This window comes from Erythrolamprus reginae, chromosome 9, assembly GCF_031021105.1.
Source record: "Erythrolamprus reginae isolate rEryReg1 chromosome 9, rEryReg1.hap1, whole genome shotgun sequence".
Classification (NCBI taxonomy): domain Eukaryota; kingdom Metazoa; phylum Chordata; class Lepidosauria; order Squamata; family Dipsadidae; genus Erythrolamprus; species Erythrolamprus reginae.
The window spans coordinates 50,553,137-50,568,605 of record NC_091958.1 but is presented as its reverse complement, the minus strand read 5'-3'; the positions used below and the strand labels follow the sequence as shown (position 1 = coordinate 50,568,605).

At 45.2% G+C, this 15,469-nt stretch overlaps 2 protein-coding genes across 6 annotated transcripts in view; one reads left to right on the top strand and one right to left on the bottom strand.

The window, feature by feature from the left end:
- The first annotated feature begins 437 nt into the window (after positions 1-437).
- Positions 438-9,148, top strand: AIMP2 (aminoacyl tRNA synthetase complex interacting multifunctional protein 2). Of its 4 annotated transcripts, none has more exons than XM_070761216.1 (4): positions 438-542; positions 2,506-2,712; positions 7,030-7,261; positions 8,625-9,148. In XM_070761216.1, the coding sequence occupies exons 1-4, from the start codon at positions 528-530 to the stop codon at positions 9,008-9,010; spliced, it is 840 nt and encodes a 279-aa protein (XP_070617317.1). In that variant the 5' UTR covers positions 438-527; the 3' UTR covers positions 9,011-9,148. The 4 variants fall into 4 exon arrangements, with proteins under 4 accessions (XP_070617317.1, XP_070617316.1, XP_070617315.1 ...); XM_070761215.1 differs by having other exon boundaries at positions 7,027-7,261; XM_070761214.1 differs by having other exon boundaries at positions 458-686.
- Positions 9,149-12,719: 3,571 nt separating this feature from the next.
- EIF2AK1 (eukaryotic translation initiation factor 2 alpha kinase 1) overlaps positions 12,720-15,469 on the bottom strand; it is a 32,713-nt gene continuing 29,963 nt past the window's right edge. For both annotated transcript variants that reach the window (XM_070761210.1, XM_070761212.1), the window contains exons 12-15: positions 15,209-15,329; positions 15,033-15,112; positions 13,534-13,767; positions 12,720-12,928 (exon numbers count right to left, since the gene is read on the bottom strand). In XM_070761210.1, the coding sequence (XP_070617311.1) occupies positions 12,797-12,928; positions 13,534-13,767; positions 15,033-15,112; positions 15,209-15,329 (567 nt within the window). In that variant the 3' untranslated portion in view covers positions 12,720-12,796. The remainder of the gene's footprint in view (positions 12,929-13,533; positions 13,768-15,032; positions 15,113-15,208; positions 15,330-15,469) is intronic.

Below are 15,469 nucleotides of genomic sequence, written 5' to 3'. Positions count from 1 at the left end.
TTTCTTTCATTCTTTGTTTATCCTCTGGAGTTGTGTTCACACGAAACGCTGACCTGGTTTACTGGGAACACGGGTAGGCAAAGTTGGCTCTTCTATGACTGGTGGACTTCAACTCCCAGAATTCCTGAGCCAATCATGCAAGCTCAGGAATTCTGGGAGTTGAAGTCCACATGTCATAGAAGAGCCAACTTTGCCTATTCCCGCCCTAGAAGCCCCCTTTCCCAGCATGGGGGAAGATAGCTTCGCATTTGAACCCGAAGTCTAAGTCACGGCCGCTTCACCTGCCTTTTACAACACCCCCCCCCCGCCTTTCACTTGCATCAGATGGGAGGAAAAAAGACCGCACGCGGCCTGACGGGAAGCCCCGCCTCCTTCGGCCAATAGCTTTGGCGGTCGCAGCAAGGCGGCCAATGGGGAGGCGCAGCGGGCGGGGCGTTATGAGAGGCTCCTCAAATGGGAGGCGGGCGCGGCGGCGCCGGCGTGTCAGTCAGTCTGCCGTGGCGTGAGGAGAAACGGCGGCAGCGGCAATGCCGATGTACAAGGTGAGGCCCGTTAACGACGGCTCCGGGCCGGCGGTTCTGGCCGAGCACCTCCCCGCCTGCATGTACCGCGTGCGCTGTGCCCACCGTCCGCCCGAGGCCGACGGAGCCTCCGGCCTTGCCTCCCCGCCACCGCCGCCTCAGCAGGTAGGAGCCGCTTTGGCCCCTCAGGCGTCTCGCTTGGGCTGCGGGTGGGGTTGTGACGGGCGGGCCGCGGCTCCATGGCCTCAAGGCCGCCTTGGGAAGGGTTCCGGCCTCGGACGGGGGTTCCCATCCTCCCCGGCCCTCCTTTTCCCCAAACCACGCCCCTTTAGATTACAATGCCCATCCTCCCCGCCCGTCCAGTTTTCCTCCCTGCCCCATCCACTCCCTGTTAGGATTACAGTCCCCATTCTCTCCACCCGTGGTTTTCTCCCTGTCCCAAGACTACAATCCCCATCCTCCACAGCCCCCGTATACCCCAAGCCACTCCCCCTTGGATTACAATCCCCATCATCCCCGTCTCCCGTTCTCCACCCTGGCTCATCCACTCCCTATTGGGAGAGCAGTCCCCATTCTCCCCACCTGCGGTTTTCTCCCTGGATTTTCAGCCCAGGATGCTGGGACTTGTAGTTTTGAGAGCTTTGGAGAGGCGGTCTTCCTCACAGACCCATTGGGACCCCACAATGTCTGGGGTAGGAGAAGGGACTCCCTCACCCCCCCCCCTTTTGAGCGCTTCCATCCAGAACAGGTTGCCTTCTTTTCACTTTCACTTTCTCATTTCCACTTTCTTTTATTGAAACCCAAAGAACATTAATGCCTACAGCCCCTCCTTGAAGGAGATGGGCGATCTAGAAACATATACTGTATCTAATATAAGTACAGGGGTACCTCTACCTACGAACGTAATTGGTTCTGTGACTAGGTTCTTAAATAGAAATGTTCTTAAATAGAAGCAATTTTTCCCATTGGAATCAATGTAAAAGCAAATAATGCGTGCAAACCCATTAGGAAAGAAAGAAAAGCTCAGAATTTGGGTGGGAGGAGGAGGAGGAAGACAGGAAGAGTTGAGGTGAGGGGAATCAAAAAACTTTAAGACTTTGGGGAGAAAAAGAGGGACACTGAGGCGGCGAGGAGGAGCACGCCTCTCCTATACACCTGGCGCGAGTCTCCCATACACAGCGCCAGAGAGAGAAACCCAGTGGGCGAGAGTGGGAGCGCCACCGAAAGGCTCCTCTGGCAGCCCAGAAAGCCCGAGATGGACGGGATTAAAGGGGGAATGGCAGGAAACTGGCCAGGCCTTCGTGCCGCTCTCACATTTCCTGGGAAATTTTTCCAGGCTCAGGTTCTTAAATAGAAAATGGTTCTTGAGAAGAGCCAAAAAAATCTTGAATACCTGGTTCTTTTCTAGAAAAGTTTGTAAGTAGATGCGTTCTTAGGTAGAGGTACCACTGTATTGAATTCAATTCAATTTATTAGATTTGTATGCCGCCCCTCTCCGAAGACTCGGGTCGGCTCACAACAACAATAAAAACAGTATAACAATGGAACAAATCTAATAATAAAATTACATTAAAAAACCCCAACAATTTAAAAACCATACAACACATACATACCAAACATAAAATATAAGAAAGCCTGGGGGAGATGTCTTAATTCCCCCATGCCTGGCGATATAGGTGGGTCTTGAGTAACTTGCGAAAGACAAGGAGGGTGGGAGCCGTTCTTATCTCCAGGGGGAGTTGATTCCAGAGGGCTGGGGCCGCCACAGAGAAGGCTCTTCCCCTGGGGCCCGCCAAACAACATTGTTTGGTCGACGGGACCCGAAGAAGGCCAACTCTGTGGGACCTTGTCGGCCGCTGGGATGTATATTTTATATAAAAAATAGAAATTGCATATAAAAAGAGGGTAGCCAGAATACCTGGGGTTTTTTTTTCCTGACACAATACAAAACAAGGAAGTGAATGCTACCTTCATTTTCATTCAGGATGAAGTTGACCCGGCACACCAGGCGCTCGAATTCCGCCTGGAAAAGATCTTGAAGCATTTGTATGAATTGAAAGCCGCTGTGGATGGCATCTCGAAATTGATCCAGACACCAGACGCGGACTTTGATGCCACCAACATAATTCAAACAGAGGACCATGTTTCTCTAACTGTAAGCTCTGCGGAACTCGATAGTCTACTTGGGAAGGCAAGTTGGATTCTGAAATGTTTGCATTCTGACTACGGAATGGTTCCACCAAAGTCTGTGTGCTTTTTTGTTGCAACAAATAAGTTGCGGTCTGGCTAAAAGTACCAGTCAGTGATGTCTTTGGAGATTCTCAGTCATCGGGATCATGGTTGTGCCAAAGGGGCTTTTACAAAAGGCAACTGGACTTGGTTTTTCCCTTGAAGACATTTTGTTTCTCATCCAAGAGGCTTCTACAATTCTGACTGAAGAACAGCAGAAGCATCTTGAATGAAAAGTGAAACGTCTTCAAAGAAAAATAAAGTCCAGTTTGTTCTGTCGAGCTCTCTGGTAGACTCCTCCCAAAAATGCACAGATACAATTTCAGACACACACACACACGTTTGAAAATTCAAAACAATGTTCTTTATAATGAAAATTCACTTAAACCAAGCCCTCTTTTGGTATAGCCAAGAGCACTCGTGTCCAAGCAAACTGGTAATTTGTACAAGTCTCTTATCAGTTCTGTGATACTTCGCTTGCAGCTGTGAGGCAATTCACAGTCCTTCTTTCACAAAGTGAAACACACTTTGCTTTGGTTTAGTTTCAAAGCGGGGGGAAATCAGCACACAAAAGGTCAAAGTCAGTAAAGCAGTCAAGAAACACAACGATCAGATAATCCTCCACAATGGCCAAACCCACAGGCTGCTCTTTATAGCAGCCTCACTAATGACCACAGCCCCACCCAACCACAGGTGGCCTCATTTTCTTTGATAATAATCTCTCAGTTGTTGTTGCCTATGCATCGCTCTCCGCATGCGTGGCTGTATCATTAACTCTTGTTCCGAATCCAAGGAGGAGCTAGATAATTGATCTCCTGAGCTGTCTGCCACACTCTCCTCCTCCCTGTCACTCATGTCTTCTTGGTCAGAGGAGCCTTCATCAGCAGATTCCACCGGGGGCAAAACAGGCCTGCAGCATGTGGATGTCTCCCCCACATTCACAGTCCTTGGGGCAGGAGCTGGGCCACAGCTAACCACAACACAGTTGCCTTTTGAAAATACAACTTTAGGACATATTTAGTGATGGTGATTCTGGGTGGGTCCGCAACTTGGGTGTCCTCCTGGATTGACCGCTGAGTTTTGACCATCACCTTTCGGCTGTGGCCAGGGGGACCTTTGTCCAGGTTTGTCTGGTTTACCAGTTAGAATAGAATAGAATAGAATTTTATTGGCCAAGTGTGATTGGACACACAAGGAATTTGTCTTGGTGCAGATGCTCTCAGCATACATAAAATAAAATATACATTTGTCAAGAATCATGTGGTACAACACTTAATGATTGTCATAGGGGTCAAATAAGCAATGAAGAAGCAATATTAATAAAAATCTTAGGATATAAGCAACAAGTTACAGTCATTCAGTCAACATGGGAGGAAATGGGTGATAGGAACGATGAGAAAAACTAGTAGAATAGAAGTGCAGATTTAGTAGAAAGTCTGACAGTGTTGAGGGAATTATTTGTTTAGTAGAGTGATGGCATTCGGAAAAAAACTGTTCTTGTGTCTAGTTGTCTTCGTGTGCAGTGCTCTGTAGCGACGTTTTGAGGGTAGAAGTTGAAACAATTTGTGTCCAGGATGTGAGGGGTCAGTAAATATTTTTCCTGCCCTACCTGGACCAGTTGTGGCCCTACCTGGACCACGAGGCTCTACGCACAGTCACTCAGGCCCTCATCACCTCCTGTATTGATTGTTGCAATGCGCTCTACATGGGGCTACCCTTGAAGAGGGTTTGGAGACTCCAAATTGTCCAGAATGCAGCTGCGCGAGCTGTCATGGGTGTCCCTCGGTTCTATGGAATCAACTCCCCTCTGATGTCCGTACTGCTCCCACCCTATTGGCTTTCCATAAGGCCACGAAGACCTGGCTTTGCCAACAGGCCTGGGGGCCATGAACCAACAACAACCATGGCCAAATGGTATGAATGTTTAGTATGCATGATGGGTTAGCTTATTATGTTTATTAGGGTTTTTAATTAATGGTTTTATAACAGTTTTATATTTGACTTCTTTTTATTGTCTTGTATTTTATATTGTAGTAAGCCGCCCTGAGTCCTTCAGGATTGGGCGGCATAGAAGTCGAATTAATAATAATAATAATTCTACAAAGTAAGTTGTATTGCAAGACGGAGTGGCTGTGGGTCTTGCCTCCCAAGGACAATTCCATCTGTCTGTCCATTACCCTGGGGGAGGAACTATTGACCCCCTCAGAGAGGGTCCGCAACTTGGGCGTCCTCCTCGACTCACAGCTGACATTGGAACATCATCTTTCGGTTGTGGCCTGGTGCACCAGTTGCGGCCCTATTTGGACAGGGAGTCATTGCTCACAGTCACTCATGCCCTCATCACCTCGAGGTTCGATTACTGCAACGCTCTCTACATGGGGCTTCCTTCGAAAAGTGTTCGGAAACTTCAGATCGTGCAGAACGCAGCCGCGAGAGCCATCGTGGGGCTTCCTAGATTCGCCCACGTTTCTGTAACACTCCGCGGCCTGCACTGGCTGCCGATCGGTTTCCAGTAACAATTCAAAGTGTTGGTATTGACCTTTAAAGCCCTACATGGCATTGGGCCAGAATACATCCGGAACCGCCTTCTACCGCACGAATCCCAGCGGCCGATAAGGTCCCACAGAGTTGGCCTTCTCCGGGTCCCGTCGACCAAACAATGTCGTTTGGCGGGCCCCAGGGGAAAAGCCTTCTCTGTGGCGGCCCCGGCCCTCTGGAACCAACTCCCCACAGAGATTAGAATGGCCCCCACCCTCCTTGTCTTTCGCAAATTACTTAAGACCCACCTTTGTCGCCAGGCATGGGGGAGTTAAGTTATCCTTTCCCCTAGGCTACTACAAGTTATGTATGGTATGTTTGTGTGTATGTTTGGTTTTTTATAATAAGGGTTTTTTTAGTTGTTTTTATTAATTGCATTGTTCATGTTGTTTTACCACTGTTGTTAGCCGCCCCGAGTATGCGGAGAGGGGCGGCATACAAATCCAATAAATAATAATAATAAATAATAATAATTGGAAAAGCCAAAGAGTAATATAACTTTATCCTAAGCCAACAATGATGCTAGGTTTAAATTTCAGGCCTTTAAGGCAGTGTTTCCCAACCTTGGCAACTTGAATATACTGTATTTGGACTTCAATTCCCAGAATTCCCCAGCCAGCGAATGCTGGCTGGGGACTTCTGGAAGTTGAAGTCCAGATATCTTCAAGTTGCCAAGGTTGGGAAACACTGCTTTAAGGAAATAGAAGGACTTAATTGTTCAGAATTAATTGTATATTGAGGGAGGGATCTGTTTGCTTTTGATAGTTTACAAATAGTTACTTCAGCCAGCCCAGCTATTTAAATGAAACTTTTGTTAGCGATAAATACCACTTTGTATATTAATAGCTAGCCAAGTAAAAATAACTAGCTCCTACTTTATTTGGGAGCTGCATTTGAGTCTCATCTCCTGTTTCCCATGGCTTGGAATATGAGTTGGAACAGATTCCAACCTCTGCAGAATATTGCCCCCTAAATACACTGCTCAAAAAAGCAAAGGGGTCACTCAAATACCACATCCTAGATCTGAATGAATGAAATATTCTCATTGAATCTTTTGTTTTCTACAAAGTTGAACGTGCTGACAACAAAATGAAATTGATTGTCAATCAGCGTTGCTTCCTAAGTGGACAGTTTGATTTCACAGAACTTTGATTTACTTGGAGTTATATTGTGTTGTTTAATTGTTCTCTTTATTTATTTTTTTGAGCAGTATATTTAGTTTCTATCAGTAGTAATTGCCAGTGGCTAATAGGTACTGATAAACAAAGGCATGATTTAGAATTTGGAATATTTTGAAAAATAGTGCTAGTTATTTCATATTCTAACTACTGCATGTTTTTATAGGTGTTCAAATGTAATGGTGGATAATGTACAATCAACGTCTGACTAAATCCAGATCCAATCCACTACCTTATTTGTTTAGGACAGAGATCCATGTTTTTTTCTATGTACGCACTATATTCTTGTAATGTTCTTAAGAAGTGTAGCATTTTTAAGCTCTCTGACATGTAATGTCTGGTTCATCTTTTGTCATCTATGAAAGCCACTTGTCACTTATCCCATTTTTACCCCACAGCTAGTTTCAACAGTGTGTGGAAGATGGAACAGGCAGTGTAGAATTGCAGTGCAATTAATCTATGGAAAGATATAGTATTGAATATTAAGTATGATAGGTGTAAAAGCTTTTGAAAAGTGGAAATCTCCTGAACAGCTCACTGAAGTCATGTTTGCTTTAAAGCAGGATTATGGTGCTCTGAAGGACATCGTGATCAATGCGAACCCCTCCTTCCCTCCACTGTCTTTGTTAATACTCCACACTATGCTGTGTGAGAAGTACAAGATCCTTTCAACTGTTCACACACACTCATCTGTGAAAAACGTGCCAGAAAAGCTGCTCAAATGCTTTGGTGAACCGACGAAGAAACAATCACGCCACGAATACCAGTTGGGAGTTACTTTAATTTGGAAAGATGGTAAGTCCATGTGTGCTTCGTAATAGGTGCTTACATGAGTTACCCCACACCATTTTTGTTTTATGAAATTAATAAAAGAATGGGCCTTTATTGGATGCACCCTGCTTGGAGTTCTGTGGCTATATATTGAACAAATCTGATGCAAAATGGAAAAGGGGGAGGTACTTATAGATTGGTTGCTTGCTGTTCATTTGAGGGTATTTCTTATTTGCCACAAAATCCTCTCCTCCCCTCCTTTCCTCTCCTCTTCTTTTTCTTTCCTCTCCTCCTTTTCTCTCTTCTCCTTTCCTCGCCTTCTTCCTTTCCTCTCCTCTTCTTTTTCTTTCCTCTCCTCCTTCCCTCTTTCTTCTCCTCTCCTCTCCTCCCCTCCTTTCCTTTCTTCTCCTTTCCTCGCCTCTTCTTCCTTTCCTCTCTTCTTCCTTTCCTTTCCTTTCCTCTCCTCCTGAAAAATCAATCTGGCAGCCAGAAAAGTCTCTTTTCCAACTACATGAGTTATCATAAATGCATTGAGAAGGAATGGTGAATACAGGCGGTCTTTGACTTGTTTAGTGACCCTTCGAAGTGACAAGGGCTCTGAAAAAAGTGACTTGTGACCATTCTTCACACTTCTAACCACTGGAGCATCCCCACGGTCACATGATCAAGATTTGGTCACCGGCTATAGACTCTTGGGATCCTGTGATCACCTTTTAGGATCTTCTGACAAGTCAGGGAGGTGTCAGACTCGGTTAACAGCCGTGTTACTAATTTAATAATGTGACTCTCCCAAGGAAGGTCACAAAATGGGGCAAAATTCCCTGAACCACTGTCTTGCTCAGCCACAGAAATCTGGGCCCCCCCAGTGGTTGTAAGTCGGGGACTATCTGTACATACCTTCTGCTGCATGAATCCCAGCGACCAGTTAGGTCCCACAGAGTGGGCCTTCTCCGGGTCCCGTCAACTAAACAATGTCACTTGGCGGGACCCAGGGGAAGGGCCTTCTCTGTGGCGGCCTCGGCCCTCTGGAACCAACTCCCCCCAGAGATTAGAATTGCCCCCACCCTCCTTGCCTTTCGTAAGCTTCTTAAAACCCACCTCTGCCGCCAGGCATGGAGGAAGTGAAATACTCTTTCCCCCTAGGCCCTTACAATTTTATGCATGGTATGTCTGTATGTATGTTTGGTTTTACAATAAGGGTTTTAACTGTTTTAATATTGGATTTTTATATGCTGTTTTTATTACTGTTGTTAGCCACCCCGAGTCTAGGGAGAGGGGCGGCATACAAATCCAATAAATGAATGAATGAATGAATGAATAAATAAATACTGTCCCTACCAGTGCCATCGGTGTCTAATGCTACATTGGGATTCGATTCTCTTTCCAGTGCCAAAACCCCAGATGAAGTTCAGCATTCAAACCATGTGCCCCATCGAAGGCGAAGGGAACGTTGCAAGGTTCTTATTCTCCTTGCTGGGCGCAAAGCCCAGCACCGTCGCGGCCACGTTGATAGACAGCTGGGTCGACACCGCCCTCTTCCAACTCCAAGGCGGGAGCAATAAAGAAAAGGCCGCAGTTCTGCGGGGCATGAACGCCACCCTGGGCAAGACCTCCTGGTTGGTGGGCAACGAATTGACGGTGGCGGATGTGGTGACCTGGTGCGCCCTTCAGCAGACGGGGGGCGCGGAGGCCGTCCCGGCCAACGTGCAGAAATGGCTCCGGTCTTGTGAGAATCTGGCACCTTTTAACGCCGCTCTCAAGCTACTGAAGTAGCTTTTCTTTCCTGTGGACAGACAAGCAGGTTCGACCGTTTTGACCTCCCTGGTTATTATGAAATCTGGGATGTTGTTTGGATAAATCGGATTTGAGAAATAACCAAAGTTTTAATGCCAATAAAGTTATTCAGAATTACCCTGTTCAAAATGGTATTTCTTCAGCAAGAAAATGGGGGGGGGGGGGGGTTGTTTCACATCCGCTTGTTAACAAGGTTTTCCTTCTGTAATTGTTTTCTCCTAACTGACCCCATCCAAGAGTTAACAGACACAATTTTTGGGAGTATAAGACATCCCACCCACCCCAAAAAAGAGGCTGAAAATTTGGGTACATCTTATACAGCAGTGTTTTTCAACCAGAGAAAGAAAGCAAGAGAGAAAGAAAGAGAGAGAGAAAGAAAGAGAGAGAGAGAGAAAGAGAGAGAGAGAGAAAGAGGCAGGGAAGGAGGGAGAGATAGAAAGCAAAAAAGAGGAAGGAAGGAAGAGAGAGAAAGAGGGACGGAGAGAGAGAGGAAGGGAGAGAAAAAGGGAGAGAAATAGAGCAAAAGGGAGGAAGAGAGAGAGAATTGTTTTTGTCCAAACTTTTTTTAGCCCTCCCATTCCCCCCCGCTCAAGGTGCCCCATTATTTTGTATATGTAAAAAATGTGCCGCAGCTCAAAAAAGGTTGAAAATCACTGTTATACAGTGATCCCTTGTTTATTGCGAGTACAGTATTATGTTCCAGGACCAACCGCGATAAATGAAAATCCGCTAAATAGGATTAATTCGCTACTTGCTTGCTTCCTCCAAAAGTCTCAGGTGGGCCGGGCTTTGGCTCCTACCGTTTGCGTTTCCCCCAAAGAGTTGGGCAAGAGAGAAGGCGCCTCTCTGCCACTAACCGCGTGGTGAGCCTTCCGCTACCCCCTTGGCTCTGCCACAGCCTCCCAATCCCCGGGCAGCCAAGACCTCTCCCCACCCCGCCCAGCCACTCACCTGCAGTGGAACCTCACCGCTGGCTCCATGCACCTGCTCTTCCCTCCTCCTCCTCAGAGCCACGCCCCTTTGCTTCATTCTCATGTGCCCGCCCAGTTTCTCCCACAATAAAACCCCCGCGATGCACCAAATCTGAAAGGTGAACCGCAAAGTTGGCGAGGGAACACTGTACACCGAATGTAGCCCCGCCCACCTGCCAGCGCCCACCCTTTGACCTGGTCATGGAACGAAATAAGTTCGTAAGTAGAGGTACCACTGTATGTGCCACCCCTGGCATGCGGGCCATAGGTCTGCCATCATGGCACTAACTTAATTAGAATGGGTCATTCTTTGTCAAGTGGACCAGGTGTCCACTTGACTGGTTTTTGCAGCCTTATTTGAAAAGAAACCATCACAAAAACAACATATATGATAGGGGGGGAAAGTGCTCTTTCTAATGAAATAAAAATGAAGATGATTGAAGGGGAGAAAACAGAGAGCTCTGTTTCCTCACCTTCAATCATCTTTGTTAGCAAGAGCAAGTTTTTATCTAGCGCTCCCTGTTTTCTTACCTTCAATCATCTTCACTTTTATTTCATTAGAAAGAGCACGATTTTTCCTATCCTATACGTTGTTTTTGTGATGGTTTCTTTTCAAATAAGGCTTCAATTTTACCCAGTCTACTTGATAAAGAACAACCCAAATGTTACCTGAAGGAAAATAAAAAGAGGGGGGGAGGAAGCTTTACATCTAAGTGATTGCATACTGAATAACTTACTGATTCTGATTACAACTTAAAACAGTTCCAAAGGTAAAACTTCAAAAGTTCCAAAGGTAAAACTTCATATTATTTCCCATGTCTGTGCATTAGAGTGCATCTTGTTTTCCGCCCCAAAAAAGATAATGCACTTGGGGAAAAGGAATCCTCAATCTGAGTATTGTATTGGCAGTTCTGTGTTAGCAAATACTTCAGAAGAGAAGGATTTAGGGGTCGTGATTTCTGACAGTCTCAAAATGGGTGAGCAGTGTGGTTGGGCAGTAGGGAAAACAAGTAGGATGCTTGGCTGCATAGCTAGAGGTATAACAAGCAGGAAGAGGGAGATTATGATCCCGCTATATAGAGTGCTGGTGAGACCACATTTGGAATACTGTGTTCAGTTCTGGAGACCTCACCTACAAAAAGATATTGACAAAATTGAACAAGTCCAAAGACGGGCTACAAGAATGGTGGAAGGTCTTAAGCATAAAACGTATCAGGAAAGACTTCATGAACTCAATCTGTATAGTCTGGAGGACAGAAGGAAAAGGGGGGACATGATGGAAACATTTAAATATGTTAAAGGGTTAAATAAGGTCCAGGAGGGAAGTGTTTTTAATAGGAAAGTGAACACAAGAACAAGGGGACACAATCTGAAGTTAGTTGGGGGAAAGATCAAAAGCAACATGAGAAAATATTATTTTACTGAAAGAGTAGTAGATCCTTGGAACAAACTTCCAGCAGACGTGGTAGATAAATCCACAGTAACTGAATTTAAACATGCCTGGAATAAACATATATCCATTGTAAGATAAAATACAGAAAATAGTATAAGGGCAGACTAGATGGACCATGAGGTCTTTTCCTACCGTCAGACTTCTATGTTTCTATGTTTCTTATAGTCCAAAGCTTCTTATATTTACAGTGATCTCTCGATTAGCGCGGGGGTTACGTTCCAAGACCTCCCGCGCTAATCGATTTCCGCGTTATAGTGGTGTGGAAGTAAAAACCACCATCTGCGCATGTGCGCCATTTTTTTCATGGCCGCACATGCGCAGATGGTGGAGTTTGCGTGTGGGCGGCGGGGAAGACCAAGGGAAGGTTCCTTCAGCCGCCCAACAGCTGATCTGCTCCGCAGCGCGGAAGCAGCGAGGAGCCGAAGATGGGGTTTCCCCGTTGCCCAGGCAACTCCATCTTCGGCTCCTCGCTGCTGCCGCGCTGCGGAGCGGATCAGGTGTTGGGCGGCTGAAGGAACCTTCCCTTGGTCTTCCCGCCGCCCAGGCAAAGGGGAAACCCCAAGATCGCTTGCCGCTTGCCGTATTGCAGCTTGGAGCCTTGCTTCGCCTCCTTCGCTGCAATACGGCAAGCGGCAAGCGATCTTGGGGTTTCCCCTTTGCCTGGGCGGCGCTGGGGCCATGCGGAGCCGCTCATCTAGGGGGGCGTGGACCGGCAAGGTGCCCTCCGCTCTCTCTCTTTCTCTCCCTGTTACCGGTGTGGTATAAGAGAGAGAAAGAAAGAGAAAGGAGGGCGACTTGCCAGTCCACGCCCCCCTGGATGAGCGGCACCGCATGGCCCCAGTGCCGGACTCCGCCGTTGCCTCCGCCCTTGTTCGGCTCTGCAGCTGAGAGGCCACGTCCACCCCCTCCTCGGTGTCCCCGGCACCCAGCGTCCCCATGCCGCCTCCACCTCCCGGTAATGCGCCCGACCTCTGCCTCTCTCTTTCTCTCTCATATACCACGCCGGCAACAGGGAGAGAAAGAGAGAGAGAACTAGCGCGGACTTATTTTTTAATTAATATTTTTTGAAAAACCGCGTTGCAGCGTTTCACGCTAATCGAGACCGTGCTAATCGAGGGATCACTGTATATCCAAAAAATACAATAGCTTCTTTGTAGTTAACCAGGATTGTCTGATCTTGCTACCTGCTGTAACTGGAAATTATAAAGGATTTCAGGAGTGCTGATTTGTGATTTCTACTCCGATCAAATGAGAACTATGCCCCTTACGAGCCTGCAATATTTTATATAAAAAAATAAGACATTTTAAAAATAACACAATGACAAAATATTTTTGGTTCGCTTAAACGGGAGAGCCGAGCGGCTTAATTCTGTCTCTCTCGTCCCTCTCTTGTAACAGTAGATTAATTTTTTCTTTAAGAACTTTGATTTCTTCTTCTTGCTTCATCACTTTCTGCTGGAGAGCACAAATGACCTACACAAAAGAAAGCAGACAATTATTGCCGCTGTCCCCTATAGAGTAATGCAAGCACAGAAAGTGAACCACCTGGTAAGAGAGGAATAGTCACTTCCTTTTTTAAAAATTAAGAATAGCCATCTTTATTTTATTTAAATTATATATTTTTTCCCCTTTATTGTGGTTGTTAACCATAATGAACCAGATAAAATAGCCCCTAATTTTCAAAGAATGATATGAACCAGATAAAATAGCCCCTAATTTTGAATATCATTTCAAACAATATTCAAAATTAGGGACTATTTATCTGGTTCATTGTCATAAATTATGACAATTATAAGCTAATTGTAATCTGGACTAATTACCATAAATTATCCATGTAATTGAATAATAATTTAGAATTAAATTATAATGAGGGGCTGATTTATCTTACAATCAAATTATTCCGCTTTAACAGAATCACAGAGGAAGTTTGGAGGTCGTCTAATCCAGGCAGAAAACTAAACCATTCCATGCAAACAGTTGTCCAAACTTTTCTTAAAACCCTCCAATGTTTATGATACTTTTCTGACAAATATGTTTGAGGATTCGGATAACCGGGATCGGGTCTTGCCGAGGCTTACGTTTGCTGAATTGTGGAAGAGTTCACTTTCCAGCAGCTGAAGGGCTGTCGGTCTGCGCGAGGATGCGTCGCTGGTCAGCAGCTTCACGTATCTGGCCTGGATTGGCCACTTCCCACAAAAAATGAGCGGGAGGATGCCCCGTCTTAAGCCCATCAGAACTTTGGTCCGCTCCATTTGGGTTCCAAACGGCTGGAAGAGTTCAAACAGGATGACGCCCAAACTGTACATATCCGACTAGGGAGGTAAGAAAAGTTCAGGGTCAGAAGACTTTTTTCCCCTTCGTATTTTAATACAGTGTTCCCTCGATTTTCGCGGGTTCAAACTTCGCGAATAGCCTATACCACGGTTTTTCAAAAAATATAAATTAAAAAATACTTCACGGCTTTTTTCCTATACCACTTTTTTTCCATCCGATGACATCATACGTCATCACCAAATTAATAATTTTTGCAAATAAATAACAAAAAAAATAATTATTGTTAATGAATAATTATGTTTATAAATATCAGGATCATTATTCAATGGTGAGTACCAGTAATAATGGTGAGTAAATGGTTTTTAAGGGAATGGGAAATGGTAATTTAGGGGTTTAAAGTGTTAAGGGATGGCTTGTGATACTGTCCATAGCCAAAAATTGTGTATTTACTTCCGCATCTCTACTTTACGGAAATTCGACTTTCGCGGGCGGTCTCAGAACGCATCCCCCGCGGAAATCGAGGGAACACTGTACATCTTTTTAACATTATTATTATCATTATCATTATTATTTATTAGATTTGTATGCCCCGCCGTTTAAATGTACACCATATGGCAACAGTGGGTCTTCCTAGACGTGCCCATAATATTTATTCTCTCTCTCTCTCTCTCTCTCTCTCTCTCTCTCTCTCTCTCTCTCTCTCTCTCTATCTATCTATCTATCTATCTAATCTATTCATTTATCTATCAAATTTGTATGCCGCCCCTCTCCGTAGACTCGGGGCGGCTAACAACAGTAATAAAACAATATAAACAAATCTAATATTTAAGTTAATTTAAAAAAGAAACCCCAATTTAAGAAACCAATCATACATACAGACATACCATGCATAATTTTTTTTTATAAGCCTAGGGGGAAGGGAATATTTCAATTCCCCCATGCCTGATGACAGAGGTGGGTTTCAAGGAGCTTACGAAAGGCAAGGAGGGTGGGGGCAACTCTGATATCAGGGGGGAGTTGGTTCAAGAGGGCCGGGGCCGCCACAGAGAAGGCTCTTCCCCTTAATAATAATTTATTAGATTTGTACGCCGCCCCTCTCCGAAGACTCGGGGCGGCTCACAACAATAATCAAAGACAATATAACATTGCAGCAAATCTAATATTAAAAGAGAAAGAAATATAAAACCCCCATGTTTCACCAACACTCCGTATGCTGCACTGGTTGCCAACATGTCTCCGAATACAATTCAAAGTGTTGGTTTTAACCTTTAAAGCCCTTTAAAAGATGGAACCTTGAATGTACCTTGAAATCATAATGAGAACCCTGGAGTTGTTCAGGTGAAGCATACAGGCAAGTGCCCACTCCAGAAGTATGGATGAACTCTGCACCAAAACAGAAGGGAGAATGTTAGCATTTAAAGAATAAAAACCAAGCATTGCAAATCAAACACCAAAGCACTATTATAGGGGAATCATTACCATAATTATTCTCTGCACTTAGCAGCTGGAGTGCATCTTCCTCTATAATATCTCTACAGGCTAGCCCAAAGTCCCCTATTTTCACATGGTGGTTTGGTCCTTGCAGAAAGATATTTTGAGGCTGTGAAAACAAAACCAATACACTGATGAGGTTACCTAGTGGGATAATGAAACGTCTGTTAAGAAAAGAAGCAAGCTCAGAGAAACATAGAAGATTGACGGCAGAAAAAGACCTCCTGGTCCATCCAGTCTGCCCTTATA

Excerpts from the sequence above, each read along its gene's own strand:
- AIMP2 (XM_070761213.1), top strand. The coding sequence starts at position 528 with ATGCCGATGTACAAGGTGAGGCCCGTTAACGACGGCTCCGGGCCGGCG. Across the intron at positions 687-2,505 it reads CGCCACCGCCGCCTCAGCAG|GATGAAGTTGACCCGGCACA; the intron begins GTAGGAGCCGCT and ends ATTTTCATTCAG. Across the intron at positions 7,262-8,624 it reads TACTTTAATTTGGAAAGATG|TGCCAAAACCCCAGATGAAG; the intron begins GTAAGTCCATGT and ends TTCTCTTTCCAG.